Raw genomic sequence first — 16,909 nt, 5'->3', positions numbered from 1 at the left:
AAGTGGCAAAACGAGTATATATCGGAACTTCCACAAAGAATAAAATGGAATACTGAAACATTAGACTGGCAACTCAATCATTATTCAAGAAGACTCCCTCCTATGACTCCTCCTCCTGACCTCCGTTATGTTGGAGACTTTGACGAGTTTCTCGTCTATTTCCTAAACCTGACGGCATCTCACGTGTAGTTGAGGTCAACACTACAGGAGGATGTATGCGACGTTCTATGGTTTGCCTTTGCCCTCTTCCACTAGTTGAAGAAATTGACTATTGAAAGTGACCTTTCAAAGTGGCGAGATGTTCCGGCACGTCTTTAAGATACTAAATTGCGTCGAGTTGCTGTGCGGAATTCAGTAGGCGCCTTGGATTTATTTTCTATCTATGTACTGCATTTTTTTTTTTTTTATTTACCTTCTTTATAATCAGTCGTACATGTTAACAAGTGCTTAAGAAAAATTGTAAAATATATTATTAAAATCCACTATTTCATGTATTTTCGGATTTTATTTTAAATTCCAGTGTGAAAGCGAAGACAGATAGGGCATTTAGATGAAATGCTGACATGATTATCATTGCAATGGAAACACTTGGCAATTTCTGCTGATATGTCACATTATTTAAAATTGTGATTTCCTTCGCGTATAGAGCATTTTGTAGCATTTTTGCAGAATTTAGCTAAATGATCATACCTCATACATCTAAAACATCGTTTATCTAGAGCAGTTTTTTTTTTTTTTTTTTTTTTTATTTTAATTTTATTTTTATGCAACTTAAAATGAAAAACAAGCTTACGGACCACCTAATGGAAAATGGTAACCATCATCTATAGACATGAGCAGTACCATGGACAAAACCGAGTACTTTGAACTGATATTCTTTAAGAAATGATAAATTATTTAAGAAAGCATTTGCTAGCCCTGGTTTCGAAATATACTCCTATTCACGTATGTATTATGTCTATTGCTCCTAGAGAGGGAGAAACATAAAAAAAAAAAAAAAAAAAAAAAAAGCCTTTTGACTAGTCCGTAAAAGTCAAATTCATCAAGATTATATCACTTAATTTTATTGACCGTATAACCCTACCAAATTCAGATAGAACCTGCTTGCATACTTTCTACACAAACTGTGTTGAATATATAATCTAGTAATATAAAATTTGTTATTGGCAAATAATTAACATATCAATATGAACAAAAAATTTTACATACATATTTTCCTAAGAACAAGGAATTACATAGAAGGGATGATAAAAAAAAAAAAAAAAAAAAAAAAAAAAAAAAAAAAAAAAAAACTGTAAATTTTATGATTGCCTCCTTTCTTCTTGTGCAAATATAATTAGTAAAAAGAGAACAAAACCATCAGTTGCTATTTTTCTCAATTCATAGCAGGCTAGTGTATAGAAAATGTTTGATATGTCAATTATTTGTCAATAACAAATTTTACATTACTAGAATATATATTTGACACAGTTTTTATTTTAAATTCCTTCTAGCAGGTTGTATCTTAATTTGGTAGGGTTATACGGTCATCGGTAGAATGTCTGGTAAAATATCACAATTTGTTTACCATAAAAAAAAAAAAAAAAAAAAAAAAAAAAAAAAAGCCGCGAAGAGTGACATGCCCCCGTTGCCCCGACATTGGCGCGAGAAAGGAATACCGGGGGGTTTTAGGCGGTAGGAGTCCGGCAGTACCCAAATACCTCCCCCGAAGTATGTGGGTCTGCATGAAGCATTTCCCATCGACAAAAAAAAAAAGTTATACGGCCGTATAATATTTTCTATACACTAGCCTGCTATGAATTAAGAAAAATAGCAACTGATGGTGTATGTTATGTTTTTTTTTTACTCATTATATTTGTATAAGAAGAAAGGAGGCAACAATATTATTTACAGTTTTTATTTTATCATTCCTTCTATGTAATTCCTTGTTCTTAAGTTTGTCAATCAAAGATACTTAGAATGCGTAAAATATCACAATTTGTTTACCATAAAAAAAAAAAAAAAAAAAAAAAAATTGAAGAGTGAAGTTCGATTTGGTGCTTATTCACTCCATTTTACGGTACTGCACAATAATTTAGTGATTGATTGCTAAATGTAACTAAAAACAATAGTATTATTACGCGATAGGATTAATTCCTAATCGCTAAAGGGTCAAATAAATATATTTTTTAATAAATAGCCTCGTTAGCGATGCAGTAGCAAGTAGATAAATTTAATTAATAATAGTAATTTTAGTTCCAAACTCATTTTACAGGGGCAGCACTGACGGCCGCTTGCTAATTGCTATATATTAATATATGAAAATATACTTGTTTGTACTACGGTGTTCATTCCCTTATACAGTAGGTGGGTTGATTTAATTAAAGAATAAAAATAGTAAGTAGAACAAAAGTCATAAATTATGGTTAGTATAGAAAGAAAAGCCAAAACAAATGACACAGTATGAAGGCAGCGGTTACATAATGTGTTGTTGTGATGTCAAATGTCAGTTGATTGTCAAAATTTCATCGACTAGTACGATGTCATTATCACGTTGCGGTGTATCGTGGTCGCGGTTATATGCTACAGCCAAACGGTTGTCTACTGTAGCTGGTTTTAGTGCAAACGGTCCAAATCATAGTTTAAGTGTTAGGTGTCGCAGGTACGCGGCGTCTACAGCAACGTCCCACCAGAGTAGCACTCGTGTCAATATGTACGTCGCCGAGGAACGAGGAGCACCCTTCACGCCCGAATACCGGGTCTACTTCAGTAAGTTCAATGTCGTGTTGGCGATGTAAGGTAACATATGTTCTGAAAACGAACCTTTCATTATCTTTGTTCCGTCCTCGTATGTAGAATCTGAGTTCCCTTCATTTATATACCTACGTCATTATGTCAAAGGTCAAACCGTCAGTGTTAGTAACATACGAGTAATATATTCTGAACGTCAGTAGTATCATTGTTTGTTTTCAAAAGCAAAAGTTAGCGAGATGTACCATCTAATGGAATATATATATAATGTAATAAAACTTAAGTTATGCAGCGGTCGGGTAATACTCTAAGCGTTTATTTTGTTCAAATAAGATTTGCATTGAATAGTTTCCAAAATTTTATTTTAAGGTTACCTACTGCTCCAGTTTCTTCAATGAGATGTTATTACAAAGTATGTAGTTAGTTTGTATAACTGACTGTTCCTAGATGAGCCATAGTTTCTGATGATGAAATATGTTCATGTTTATTATATTCATGACAATGGTAGTAATCAGAAGATAGATCTTACTAGCTTCATCACGGATATTATTATTTACTACAAACTTTGTCAATATGTGAAATCTTTATTATTGATATTAACATAAGTTACATTACTGTTTTTCATTTTCCAAGAGACTACAGCATTGGATTCTTCAAAAGTGGGGTAAATAGGTTTCTTCATTGTTGACAATGTGCATGCAGTACCCGTGGTATTACACTTGTTCATAGGCTACAGTAATTGCTTACTATCAGGTGGAACATTTGTTTGCCATCTCCGTGGTATATAAGAAGAAGAAGTGTATATGACTATATATTTTTTCTAGCAAGGTTATAATGTTCTGAACTAACTGACCATTATGCTTTTGTTCATTATCTTCTATGATGAACTACATAGTTTATCTTTTACCTTTTTCACCAAATGGTTGTTCAACAAATATAAAAAAATAATTCTTTGGCAGTGGATGCAATAATTATTTGGCTTTAATGGCAGTGGGATAGCACGTTCTGCGGAATAATAGTTTATGGATGCAGATAATATGGTTCAAAACCATATGTTATGTTATATATATGTAATGTCCATACCATCTCATGTATAAAGCAAGTAAAATGATAAAATAAATATTTTATTTGCAATATTTGGATACTTTGATATTGTGGTCTCAAATGAACTAAACAAAAAAAAAAAAAAATTATTTAATTGAAAACTGTGATAAATTATACCTAATTACATTTTTAATTTATCTATTTATTTTTATGTGCATTAATTTATATATATCCTCATTTGTTATCAACATCTATATTTAATACCAGATAAGTAAAGGAATTAATTTCAATGTTATGTAAACTCATTATTGACACTGCTGATAAATACTGATAATAAATACCTACCTCGATTTCCCCGGCTCATAAATAGATTTCCTCCACAGTAAAGGTGGAGTATACATTGTTTACGATGGTTTAGGCTTAGGTTTGACTCACAGAGAGTTGTGGATCCCAATTGTTGAGATGTTTTAGAACCCTGTAAGTTAACAGAAAGTGGTATTCATTGCCTGTAGACATAGACAGTATCATGGGTATTATTAAATATACTGTGATATCCATGGTAGCCATTATGCGCTGCCATTCTTACCATTTTTTAGTCCTGAGGACTACAGTGTTTTGCTTTTGTATCATGAGATTTCCCTGTATGGCTGTTTTGTGGTAGAAATAGAATTAGAGGTATGCACTAGTTGCTTAATTTAAAGAAAATGGTGGGTTAAAAAAAAAAAAAAAAAAAACTATACTTTTAATAATTCATAATAGGATTTTTGCTTTGTATAATCTGCCAATGTAAATATACAAGTTATTAATATGATGGGCTCAGTGTAAGAAGTTTATTAAACTCAGTGAGCTATGCAAACTAAATCCTAATTTAAAATTCATGAAAGTAGGACTTTATAACCTCCCTGATTTTGACTGCCCCTTTAAAGTATATTACTACATAGTTTAGAGGGGCAGTCAGGCACTATTATACTATATAGATACCTAATTTATTAGTCTTTTATTGCAGCTTTTAAATAAAAATTTGTAAGATTTACTATATCCTAATTTTTGAAAGAGTAAGGAAAAAAAAGTGTTTTATACCTAAGTGTTTACTTCCTACTTTTCTCTCTATCTAGGTAGTTACAATATTAGATGATGATAGAAACTATTGGATCAAGAATTGGCTTAAAATTACATCAACATCAGTCCGTTATCAAATTCTGACACATGAAAAGTATTACATTCATTTTTATACATTTGTCCATGACAAACAAATCCTTTCCATTTTTTTTATTTTATTTATAATTTATATGCCTAGGTAAACACTTATTTATTTTTATTGACTAATTATACAATAATAATCTAAATTTATAATAAATAATCAAAAAATGTTAATTTATGAATTTAAAATGAATCTAAAAATAATATAATTTTAAACTAATTATAGCTTCAACTTAATTATAACTTAAATTAAGAAAAATTCTAAATATTTATATACATATCTTTGGTAAGTCATACAGATTTACCAATTTGTAAAAAAAAAAAAACAATAGAATATTAACAGTATAAATAATACACTAATAGAAAATGTAAATACAACACATTATATAATAAATAAACCCAAACATTGCACTTCTGCATACTGTTGTATGGTAGAGCAAATATTCTGTGATTCTGGTCATGCTCATTAAGTTCTGGAATAGACATGCTTATAAGGTCCAAGACAAATACGAGTATGTTTGCCAGTAGTTGCTTTTTAGCAGACGGGTTGCCAACAGCAGTTAAGACTAGCGATATTTAAGAGGGACGCCGCTGACCGTCCCTCAACAATTAAATTCCCTTAGTTGATTCCTGTGATACCCACGGGAAAGAAAGGGCTAGCTCATTCTATGCTACATGGACCACTCGGCAATAAATAATAAATTATACATTAATCTTTACAATCTACATATAGATTATAACATAACAGGTATTAATGTGTATTTAGTAGAAGTCCGGCGGCCGAATATAAGGTCTGTATATTACGTAACAGAGGACGAGAGCGGTCCGATCTCGCCGCTGCACGACATCCCGCTGTGGGCGGACCGCGCGCAGCGGCTCGTCAACATGGTGGTGGAGGTGCCGCGCTGGACCAACGCCAAGATGGAGATCAGCCTCAGCGAGCCGCTCAACCCGATCAAGCAGGACGTGAAGAAGGGCGCGCTGCGCTTCGTGCACAACGTGTTCCCGCACCACGGCTACATCTGGAACTACGGCGCGCTGCCGCAAACGTGGGAGAACCCGCAGCACGTGGACCCGGCCACGCAGGCGCGCGGGGACAACGACCCTATCGACGTGATCGAGATCGGCGAGCGCGTGGCGCAGCGCGGCGACGTGTACCCAGTCAAGGTGGTCGGCACGCTGGCGCTCATCGACGAGGGCGAGACCGACTGGAAGCTCATCGCCGTAGACGCACGCGACCCCAGCGCCGCGCAGCTCAACGACGTGGCCGACGTGGAGCGCCTGTTCCCCGGCCTGCTGCGGGCCACCGTCGAGTGGTTCCGCCTCTACAAGGTGCCCGACGGCAAGCCCGTCAACAAGTTCGCCTTCGACGGCGAGGCAAAGGACAAGGAGTTTGCCTACAAGATCATCGACGAGGTCGGTACCCTTTCCCTTCACGTTGCCTCTCGATAATACCTCTTTTCCTAATGTCTAGCCGTTCTTCGAGTTGTGGCGTGCAGGCGATTGTAGGTGAGCCGGTTTCGAAAGTGATTGTGTCGGCGTCGCGTCGCGTCGGTTGAGATCGACCGGCTTCGCCGCTATGTGACCCACTCGTGCTCAGTCGTGGCGCTTGTAGCAAAGAAAGATTTTAACATTCTGAAACACGAGTATTTAGTACTAGAGGGTTGATTGAAAAGTAATCATAGTTGTTACTTAACTGACACTCTAATTTTTAATCGCTTTAAAAAAAAATATGTTTGTTACCTTGTTACTCGATCTGTAATAAATCGAAGGGTTACAGATTGATTTCGAAGAAATTTTATCAAAATCGTATCAGTAGCTTAGTTTAGAATAGCCAGCAAGCTGACGGCCCACCTGATGGAACGTGGTAACGGTATAATTAACTGATATGCCAACAATTGAAGTTGATTTTTTTTGTGGGACACAATCTTAATTTACATTCTCTCGTAGTAAAAATTCGATACCATGAGTAGGTGCGTACCAAATTTTTACTACTCTCTATTTACTAGTCTCTCGACTCCAATATCAGTTTAATATTATAGTATACAGAGGCAGCTGTTTGTTCACATCATATTAGTAACGATTTATTTATTTACTAGCTGTCCTCGCAACTTCGTCCGCGTGGTAACTAGATATCATTACTGCAGCAGATAAGCATCGATAAAACTAGTATCTGTAACACTTACAAAGAGAGGATTCGTACTTCACCTGCATTTTTTGTGCATACGCATAAAATATATAGGCGAAATGAGACCTCTCAACTTTGTTGCTTGTTATTTCTTTTATGTTTTTGTTATATATTTTTTTAATTTTCCGATCTATAGGGTTCACTTCCGTGTTGATCACATATTAATTTTGTGACTGTCATGTTCATATCAGCTGTTAACAGTCCACTGTTGGGTTTTGCCACACTTGGCAGGCGGGTTGGCAACTGCAGTTAGGCTTTGATGATCTTTTAAGAGAGCCGCTGCTACCAATCCTTTGCCCTCCCTTAGTCGCCTCTTACGGCATCTACGAGAAAGGAAGTGGTGGCCCATTTGTGATAATGTAAATTATTATATTTATGATAAGCAAATAAAAATACCAGTTTCTATAACTGTCGTATTTATTTGCGGAGCCAAAAACTTCTTATTAGAACCTAAATTAAATATATATTTTAAATTGAATGTGCCTATGAAATGAAACATGTCGCTGTCCAACAATGGTTTCAATTCGTTTTATAATCTGGATAGTGATATTCTATTTCAAGTCCATCATACTGGAAGTACAAAGATGTTTTATGGTGCGACTGTAGCCGTTCGTCCATTTGTTACATTGCTATATCTCGTCGGCTAATATGATCCGAGCGTAGTGGCATATGAAAGAATTTTATTCGTACATTTTAAAACAATTTTTTATGCAACTTCTTTTACTAACCAACTTGTAGTAAAAATAATAATAACATATCCTTCTTCATCTTCGATGTTTGCTAAGTGAAAAATCTAAAACATTTTATAAACGTATATACTAGTGGTATCCCGTGGCTTCGTCCACCTGAATCAGTACATAAAGTTACCTACGTGTTAAACTAGAATATAAACTGTTTATCAAATTTCATTCACATCCGTTCAGTAGTTGTAGTGTGAAAGCGTAACAAACATGTATCTACAAACTTTTGCATTTATAATATTAATAGGTATATAGGAAAGAAACAATGTCATCTCTAATTTACATCATTTTGAAAAGATAAAAAATCTGTAGTTCTGTGTTTCGGTTTTAACAATTTATGATTCACAAAATAAGGAATTCCTGATTGAAATAACAATTATAATTCTTTCTAAGTATCCATTATATTTTATTATAAGGAACTTGTACGGGCTGTTTTGTGTTATATTTTTATTTTTAAATATTTTTTATCTAAAGAAAATAAAGTCGCATTTACAGTTTATGTATGGAATCTTCAATATGCGAGTTCAACTCGTGGCCTGTTTTTTTTTTCATATTTGGGATCGTCCATCGGTTTTCCTCAAGTTAACACATACAGTGATGATAGTATTGAATTAATTTTATTTCGTGCCCTGGCTCTGTTAGTGTTTATTCGCCGCCGTCCAGGAGTGTACTAATGACATACATCGTCTGTACACGCAGGTGCATGATTTTTGGCGATCATTGGTGAACGGCGAAGTAGCCGATGCCACCAACATTTGCACGTGAGTATTATTATTGCCTGTAATCGTTCTCTTCCATCTTACCAATATAGTCAATTTGTAATTTATAATATACTTAATATATAATATATCAGAGGGAGACTTTGTACAAAAGTCGATTGCTTGGGTGCTCTGTTCAATTCGTGTTTTTACCGTGAAGCAGTTGTGTTTGCATGGCGGTTTTTGGTTTGAAGGATGGGATATGGCGTGAATTTACAGGGTACAGAGGAATAAAACCTGAGTCCTCAGGAATGGTACAGAATGGGAGGTATCATGGGCAAAACAGTATATTCTGTTATGTCCATACTGCTCATATCTATAGGCGACGGTTACTACTTTCCATCAGGTGGGTCGTCAGCTTGTTTGCCATTCTAAGTTGTGTAAGAGAAAAAAAAACGATACGTGTACACGGGAAATAGAAGGCAGATAGACAACGTTTTAGATTTTTTTATTTGTTTTGTAAATTAGTAATATATATACGAAGTAAACAACTTACTTGCTTACTTGTCGATCGTAGCTGGGAGCTCGATTTTCATAAAAACATATTAGATGTCATATTATGGCTGTTATTCTATCAGTTGTAAGTTGATTTGAGTTTTTTTTTACTTGAAAGAATACGCTTACAGGGTGGTCCCGGAGAAGTTTTATCAAAGTCGGGCGAGTAGTTTAGTATGTAAATCGAAGTAACATGTTTTGCCACAATTGAAGTTAGATATTTTTGGATAAATTAGTTATTACCGCTCAGCCGGTAATAATTGCAATTGAACTGAGAAGAATGCGCAAGCCGGTTCGCCGGGTGTGGTGTGGTGTGGTGTGGTGTGGTGTATGTCGATGCAGCGTGTGCGTGTGCGTGTGCGTGTGTAACGGAAGGGTTGTCGTGCGCAGGAGCAACGTGTCGGTGGCGGGCAGCGCGGCGCGGCTGGAGCGCGCGCGCGCCGCCGCGCTGCTCGCCGCCGCGCCGCCCGCCGCGCCGCCCGCGCCCCGCCCGCCGCAAGGTACGCACACATCGCACACACTGCATCGCAACAACAACGTTTACAGCTATTTTGTCATTGGACAATACAAACATGATAAAGTGCTATAGGGCAAAGCGCCGCCTTCGACGCGCCGTTATATAGGCACGCGCCGCCGGCCGGGCCGGTACCGCCGCCCCGCTGTGTCCCTGCATTTTAAATCTGTAATATCTTCTAAAATATTTATTTAAATAACATGATGTAAAGGACCATATTAATCTATAATAAATGGACAATGTACGTAGGGTACTTAATTTAATAAAAATTAATGCTGTATTGCTTAAAATCACTTCGTAATTAAGCCATTTTTTTTCCGTAAAATGTAAAGGATAAGTATGGTTATTGTGGGTTATCCTTAAGAGATAAACTTTCGCGGACTTTTTTATTGACCTTTTATGGTATACAATACTGTAGTACATTATTTTATCTCGTTGGGTTCAACCAGCGTTTGCAATGAAAGCGCAAAAAATATGTTTATTTACTACGTCGCATTAGAAACCTCTAAATTTATAAGTGTTTCTCTACAATGTTATACAAGTATTATACATATAAACCTTCCTCTTGGATCACTCTATCTATTAAAAAAAAGTGCTTCAAAATCTGTTGCGTAGTTTTAAAGATTTAAGTATACATCAGGACGGACAAACAGCGACAGCAACTTTGTTTTATACTATGTAGTGACGATAAAGCAGCCGACACCCGAAGCATATTCCTATTAAAAGAACGTGCAACTTGCGCGATTTTTCTGTGAGAAATCATGACTAACTAGGAGAAAAATGTATAGAAGCAAAAATTCTCACCGTAGCTTCACAGTACATATAAACAAATATTTTGTATATACGCAGGAATCTTCAACTGTTCCTGACAGCGATCTGAATAATCTAGACACCAATACAAACTTGTCGTTCTAAAACATCGTTCAAAAAAGTTACTAGGTCTTTCATAGAAATGAGCATTAAATATTATAACAAAATACCAAAGAATATTTTAAATCTACCTTTTAATAAATTTAAAACTGTTATGAAAAAAAAAACACTTGTTGAACAAAGCTTTTTACACACTAAACTATTACCAAATAAAAAAAAATGTGTATGTGTTAGTAAATCATTTACAGGCTTTTAAAGGAGCATATAATTGTAAACATAATACGTTTAAATAAATATATGAACTATAAAATTATATACACTAACAGAGATTTAAAAGAGTAACTGTTAAGTTTCTTGCAGGCTCTTCCCAACAGATAACAACCTTCCGAACCGTGTAGTAGATAAAAAACTTATTTACGATGCTTTCTAGGGGGTACCAGGTGAAGGTGGATCTGATAGGGGTTTTATAGCCCCATTGCTAACAATCCCTTTCCACCCGATATGTCGGATTAGTATTGTGACCAGTAGAGAACCATCACCTGTAAACACTGAATAAAAACGAAAATTGTGGTTATTGTAAAAAGTACAGTAACAGGTAAGATAAGATGGAAACTCATAATGACAGGGGTCTTTTTTTAAGAGATGATAATGGAATGGTAACTCCGTCTGCACTAGCGGTATACGCTGGCGGGGCACCAGTGAGGAATGATAGATGAGAATGAAAAAAAAAAGGTCAGCGCATCGTGATGAATATACTTGGAATTTAACAGGATGGTTTCCAGGGGGGGGGGGCACGGGGTGGTCGACCTGGAAACATATAAACATAGGGTATATTGCTAGGTCCCTTAGTCCCCATTACTAACAACCCCCCCCCCCCCCCCTAATGACAGGGGTTCATTAGGTTCACAGTATAAGTTTTCCGTACGTACGTAACGCGTTATGTAGGGGCAGGCGGCGTCCGAGACACGACACCAACTAGCTACTAACGAGGTGCGTTTGGTTTCAGTGGACAAGTGCTACTACCTGTCCAACCTGTAGCGCGGCGCCGCCGTGCAGGGCAGCCGCCGGCCGTCACGCCCGTCACGCCCGTCACTTGACGCATGCATCACGAGTACCTATTGTGTACTTTAGATCAATTTGATTATAATTGTTCACGCCACACTTGTGTGTTAGTAATTACGGGATATTATGTCATTATGTGATATTTGTATTTAATTAAAGTTAATACTTAATATTTGAACTTGTTTTCATTTTATAACTAAGTTGGTATCAGTATCATAGACTTAGGATAACGCACTACGTACTAACGAACTGGCAATGCAGTCACAAAAACGAGACTAAAGTGAGATTACACTTGTGTGTGTGAAATGTAAATGCGAGTTCCATGCTCACATTCTATCGTTACTTCAGTATTTAGTTGTAAGTCGTAAATAAAAAACATTCATATCAACAGCAAAAAAATATATTTTTGATTTATTCTTTCGAAATCCAAAATAATTATTTTAAATACTTGAAAAAAAAAAAATTCAATGCAATGTCCCATTCTTAAAACCGAGATACAAATAATATGATGTTGAATTGATGTGAAGTCCGCCAAATGTACGTAGAATTTCACTGTGCAGTTTAAATAAATAATATATCTTTGATTTATTATTTTCAAAGTACAAAAGTTATTATTGTGAAATACTACCTTGACATCTTTAAATTTTTAATGATACATCGTATCGTTTTTTTTTTCTGAACGTGTTTGCTGTTGGCCGTGAGTGGCCTTTACAGCTTCACCGGACGCGAATGCAGGGGCGAGTGCTGATGGCACTCCAAGCCCGCGAGAGGGGAGCGACAGAGGTGTCGACTCTTTCTTATGGACTGCGGTGTGTGCGCCTAAGGGCGCCAGAGTGGTTTGGCCTCGGCTTAGGCCACCGCACTTCGACCCCCGTCAAGGGACGGCGAAGAGTCGGTACGTCTGGGTGGGTGAGATTGCGACGCGGTTGTTATGCGCTCGGGCGCAAACTTACCGGACCGTGTGTCGCGAGGGTTCTTCGCCCCCGCCGGCGGGGGCGGTGTGTGCGGGTGTTTGTAGGGACTCTTGTCAAAGATTCGGCGGTAGGGAGGGAGGGAGACGCGTTTGTTGTCGTAGTTGCATCATCGGGGTACAAGAGAGCGTGCCTCTATGGGGGGGGGGGGGGGGGTTGTATTTAACCGCTCTTACTATGAGCGGATTCGGATGGGACATCGTATCAAATATACTCTTGAGCTTATAGAGACAGGTTAGAAATCTTAATATCGTGTTGTAGTACACAGATACTAATATAACAACTCTATCTAGTCGTCAACGTGAGGAGTATTTCTGTTGTTTCCATGGTTACAGCATTTAACTCAATACAGATTATACACACCTTTAACAAAAATAAATTTATTATAAAACAAAAGCTACACAAATTTATAAATATTGTAGATATAAATAAAAAATAAAGGGTTCTATGCCCGTCACTGGATGAGCCAACTTTGTCCTCCCTACTGGCACTTACCTGGTGTGGTGAGGTAGCAGGCACGGGAGTTTCTGTGGCTTGGCGTGCAGGGAAGGCTGCTGAGCTTCGGAGCAGGTGATGATGCTGTGCCTGCGGTACCTTGTACCCCTAGTGTCGTTCTGGGGGATTTCTTCACCTCTAAAGTTATTCTGGGGGTTTTCTCTATCCCTAAGGTGGTTCTGGGGGTTTTCTCTACCCCTAAGGTTGTTCTGGAGGTTTTCTATAGCCCTAAGGTTGTTTCCTGTAAAGCCCCAAATGGTGGCTTCAGTGAAGATATAATAAATCTTCACCTGACCACGGCATACAAACGAATCGAAAATCGAAAAGCTGCAGGTCAAGCAGGCAGGATTACAATAAATTAATAATAAATAAATGACCTTAGTTCGCCCTGAAGGGTAGAACGAATTAAGACATTAAAAATTATAATGATTTAAAAATTATAAAATAATAATTGTGTCCCTTAAGGAAATACAAATGACTTGTTGGATCCAAATAACGGTTATTGAAATTCAAATTTGGCAAACCAAAATGGAGGCTATGTCTCGAGAACTAGGTTATAATTTACTAACTATGATAAACACTAGATATGCTCGATGATCATCGATGTTTGATGATCATCGATGTTGAAAGGAAAAATATCGATGTTGTTATATGAAAAATATCGTAACGTCGATGTTAACGGAATTGATAATCGATCATCGATGTTACTCATGGCCTCACGCACAACCAGTACAATATACGAAACAAATTACGTATATTATCGTTTGTTGGTAAAAAAATAAGTTGTGCGGTTGTGCGTGCGTCGGACTACTTGAGTACTTACTACTCGTATCAACATTATCCGAAAGACTGTTATCAAAAGCCGGCTCTAATCTTTATCAACAAAGAAATAGATTAAATTCTTTATCAAAATTATTTTTCCTTCAGTTAGTTCAGAAAAAGTATTGGAATATACAATAATTTGTTTTGTTTCTTAATAAATTTCGAGTAATTTTACTGTATTTTATTGTGTTGTTAATTATCAGTGCTAAAATTATTGATGTTACCTAAAATCGATGTTCGGTTTGTGATTAATACCGAACATCGATGTTTTTTAAATATCGATCATCCCTAATAAATACAATGAAATGAAAACATTCTCGAGGCGTTAGCCTTTTTAAAACTGAAAATAAAAATTACATAACACAATGCTTTTAAAATATAAATTTAATTACTGTGTTGGCAAATAGACAATTTAAAAACCAAAATAGCACCGAATTACAAGAATCATAGGTTATAAAAATTATTTAAATTGAAATTACTTTATAAGACAATATTTATAATCAATCTGAAGGTCTGTATACCGGTTTTTATTATAAAAATTTAGCAAGAAAGGATGCACGTCTTCATTAGACAGATAGCGGATCCAAATGAACGATCGGGTTTCTCTTTCAAAGCTATGCTAAGCTATTACATCACTTCAGGGTTAACGGACTGCTTCACAGTCAGCAATATGGTTTCACCGCCGGCAAGTCTACCACTGACGCAGGTGTTGCGCTAATGACACATATTTTCGAATCTTGGGAGAGGTCACAGGATGCACTCGGAGTTTTTTGTGACCTATCAAAGGCATTTGATTGTGTGGATCATAAAACGCTTTTGTACAAGCTCGAACATTATGGTATAAGCCCAGAGATAATGATCTAAAATTAATGAGAACTTATTTAGAGGATAGGGTTCAAACTGTAGATATTGACGGTGTAAAATCTAAGGGAGCTAATATTAAGATGGGCGTTCCACAAGGGTCAATCTTAGGCCCCTTTCTCTTTTTAATCTACATAAATGACCTTCCCTTTATGGTAGAGAAAATTGCAGATATAGTGCTGTTTGCGGATGATACTTCGTTAGTGTTTAAAATTGGACGTCAAAGTAATCAATTAGACGATGTAAATTGTGCTATGTCTGCAATATTAAATTGGTTTACATGTAATAACCTATTATTAAATTCCAGCAAAACAAAGTGTATAAAATTTACACTTCCTAATGTAAGACTAATAAATACACAGTTATTGCTTAATGACGAAATAGTAAATTTTGTTAATGATACAGTTTTTTTAGGTATAACAGTGGACTCGAAATTACAATGGGGGCCCCATATTTCAAAATTGGCCAGTAGACTCAGTTCTGCTGCATATGCAATTAGAAGAATTAGGCAATTAACAGACGTGGCGACGGCTAAACTTGTATATTTTAGTTATTTCCATAGCATAATGTCTTATGGCATACTGCTGTGGGGTAAAGCAGCCGATATAAATACTATATTTGTTTTACAAAAGAGAGCCATACGTTCTATTTATGGTATGGGTTCAAGAGAGTCATTACGTCAGTGCTTTAAAGACTCAAATATCCTCACAGTTACTTCACAATACATTTATGAAAATATTATGTATACACGGGAAGAACTTAGCGAGTTTTAAAAAACTCAAAGACTGTACAAGTAGAAACTTACGCAATATAAATAAGCTTATTTTACCTAAATGCCGTCTGCACAAAATCAGTAATTCATTCTATGGTAATTGCATAAGATTTTATAATAAACTGCCGGAATCTGCATTAAATCTGACAGAGAGGCAATTCAAATCTTATATTAAACAATTTTTATGTAAGAAAGCCTATTACAGGATAGACGAATTCATAGATGACAACATATCAAGTAAATAATTAGTTTATTAGCATACAACGTTATAATTTTATTTTCTCATTGCTTTCTTGATTTAATTGATTAATTTTAGAAATATGAAAGCGTAGCGGTTTTTTGTATTAATTGCCGCATGCATTCTTATGTAAAATGTGAATACTATAACTATCAGATGGCAATTGTGAGTAGCTTTGACGTGGTCTAGTGTTTTGAGTAGTCATGCTCACTAAAATGTCCAAACTTGTGGCGGCGTGGTGGGCCGGGTCATTGGGCTCCCTAAAATATGGTCGAGCGCAGTGATGGCTGGCTCATCCGTCATACTCGTGAACGGGTGCTGCTTGTAGGGACTGGTCTGCTCTAATCACTATGACTGATTTCCTCTTATTAATTGTTTAACCAGTTGGTTATGTATTCAATTTTTTTTTTCTTTTTGAGTATTTAATTGAATTAGTGCTAATTGGTGGTTTGTATTCACACAATATAACTTAAAAATGTAAAATAATAATAAAATTATTTAAAAGAGCATCACGCAAGTTTCTTGCTCGTTCTTCTTGTGATGAGACAGCTTTCCGAACGAGCGGTAAATTAAAAAAAATGTAATGACTTTTCAAAAGTGCTTGAATGTAAGTTTATTTGAATAAATGATTTTCTATTCTATTCTATTCTATGAAGAAAGTCAATTTAAAATCCATTCGTTACCATCTATTTGTACTCAATTAGTGCGGTTAGTAATATAACAAACAGATAATTTCTGCTCATCTCTTATGAATAGGCGTTACATTTAATTGTAACGTTATATATATGTTACAGTTATTTTTCATAATTCATAGCATACAGAAATAGCGTAGCATATAAAATTTTTATTCTTTATTCTTTATTGTACACAAAACATACTGGTAATTACAATTCATTATAAACATAATGTACAAAGGCGAGCTTATCTCTAATAAGAGATTTCTTCCAGCAAAACCTTTCCATGTTAATGTGTTATTTTATAAATAAAAATAGGCAGTCATACGATCTGCATATATTGCATAAACGCATAAGTTATGTATACACAAAGAATAATACAAACTACACATTATAAATTACATAAAATACCCTGTAAACATACACATATATTTACACAAACATACATATACACATACATATATATACACATATA

General features: G+C 35.9%; 1 protein-coding gene across 2 annotated transcripts; it reads left to right on the top strand.

Annotated features, from left to right (window-relative positions):
- The first annotated feature begins 2,490 nt into the window (after positions 1-2,490).
- LOC113513493 (uncharacterized) lies at positions 2,491-11,773 on the top strand. Of its 2 annotated transcripts, XM_026897483.3 has the most exons (5): positions 2,491-2,748; positions 5,786-6,390; positions 8,602-8,663; positions 9,546-9,655; positions 11,546-11,773. In XM_026897483.3, the coding sequence occupies exons 1-5, from the start codon at positions 2,520-2,522 to the stop codon at positions 11,575-11,577; spliced, it is 1,038 nt and encodes a 345-aa protein (XP_026753284.2). In that variant the 5' UTR covers positions 2,491-2,519; the 3' UTR covers positions 11,578-11,773. The 2 variants fall into 2 exon arrangements, with proteins under 2 accessions (XP_026753284.2, XP_026753285.2); XM_026897484.3 differs by lacking the exon at positions 9,546-9,655.
- Positions 11,774-16,909: the final 5,136 nt, after the last annotated feature.

Source organism: Galleria mellonella, unplaced genomic scaffold (genome assembly GCF_026898425.1).
Source record: "Galleria mellonella isolate WM207_F2 unplaced genomic scaffold, CSIRO_AGI_GalMel_v1 utg37, whole genome shotgun sequence".
NCBI classification, from domain to species: Eukaryota; Metazoa; Arthropoda; class Insecta; order Lepidoptera; family Pyralidae; genus Galleria; species Galleria mellonella.
The sequence above is the reverse complement of the archived record's forward strand: the minus strand, read 5'-3'. Positions and strand labels throughout refer to the sequence as shown.

Bases quoted from the DNA above. Each gene is read 5' to 3' on its own strand.
- LOC113513493 (XM_026897483.3), top strand. From the start codon at position 2,520: ATGTCATTATCACGTTGCGGTGTATCGTGGTCGCGGTTATATGCTACA. The intron at 8,664-9,545 runs GTGAGTATTATT...TGTCGTGCGCAG, and splicing joins GATGCCACCAACATTTGCAC to GAGCAACGTGTCGGTGGCGG. The intron at 9,656-11,545 runs GTACGCACACAT...GTTTGGTTTCAG, and splicing joins CGCGCCCCGCCCGCCGCAAG to TGGACAAGTGCTACTACCTG.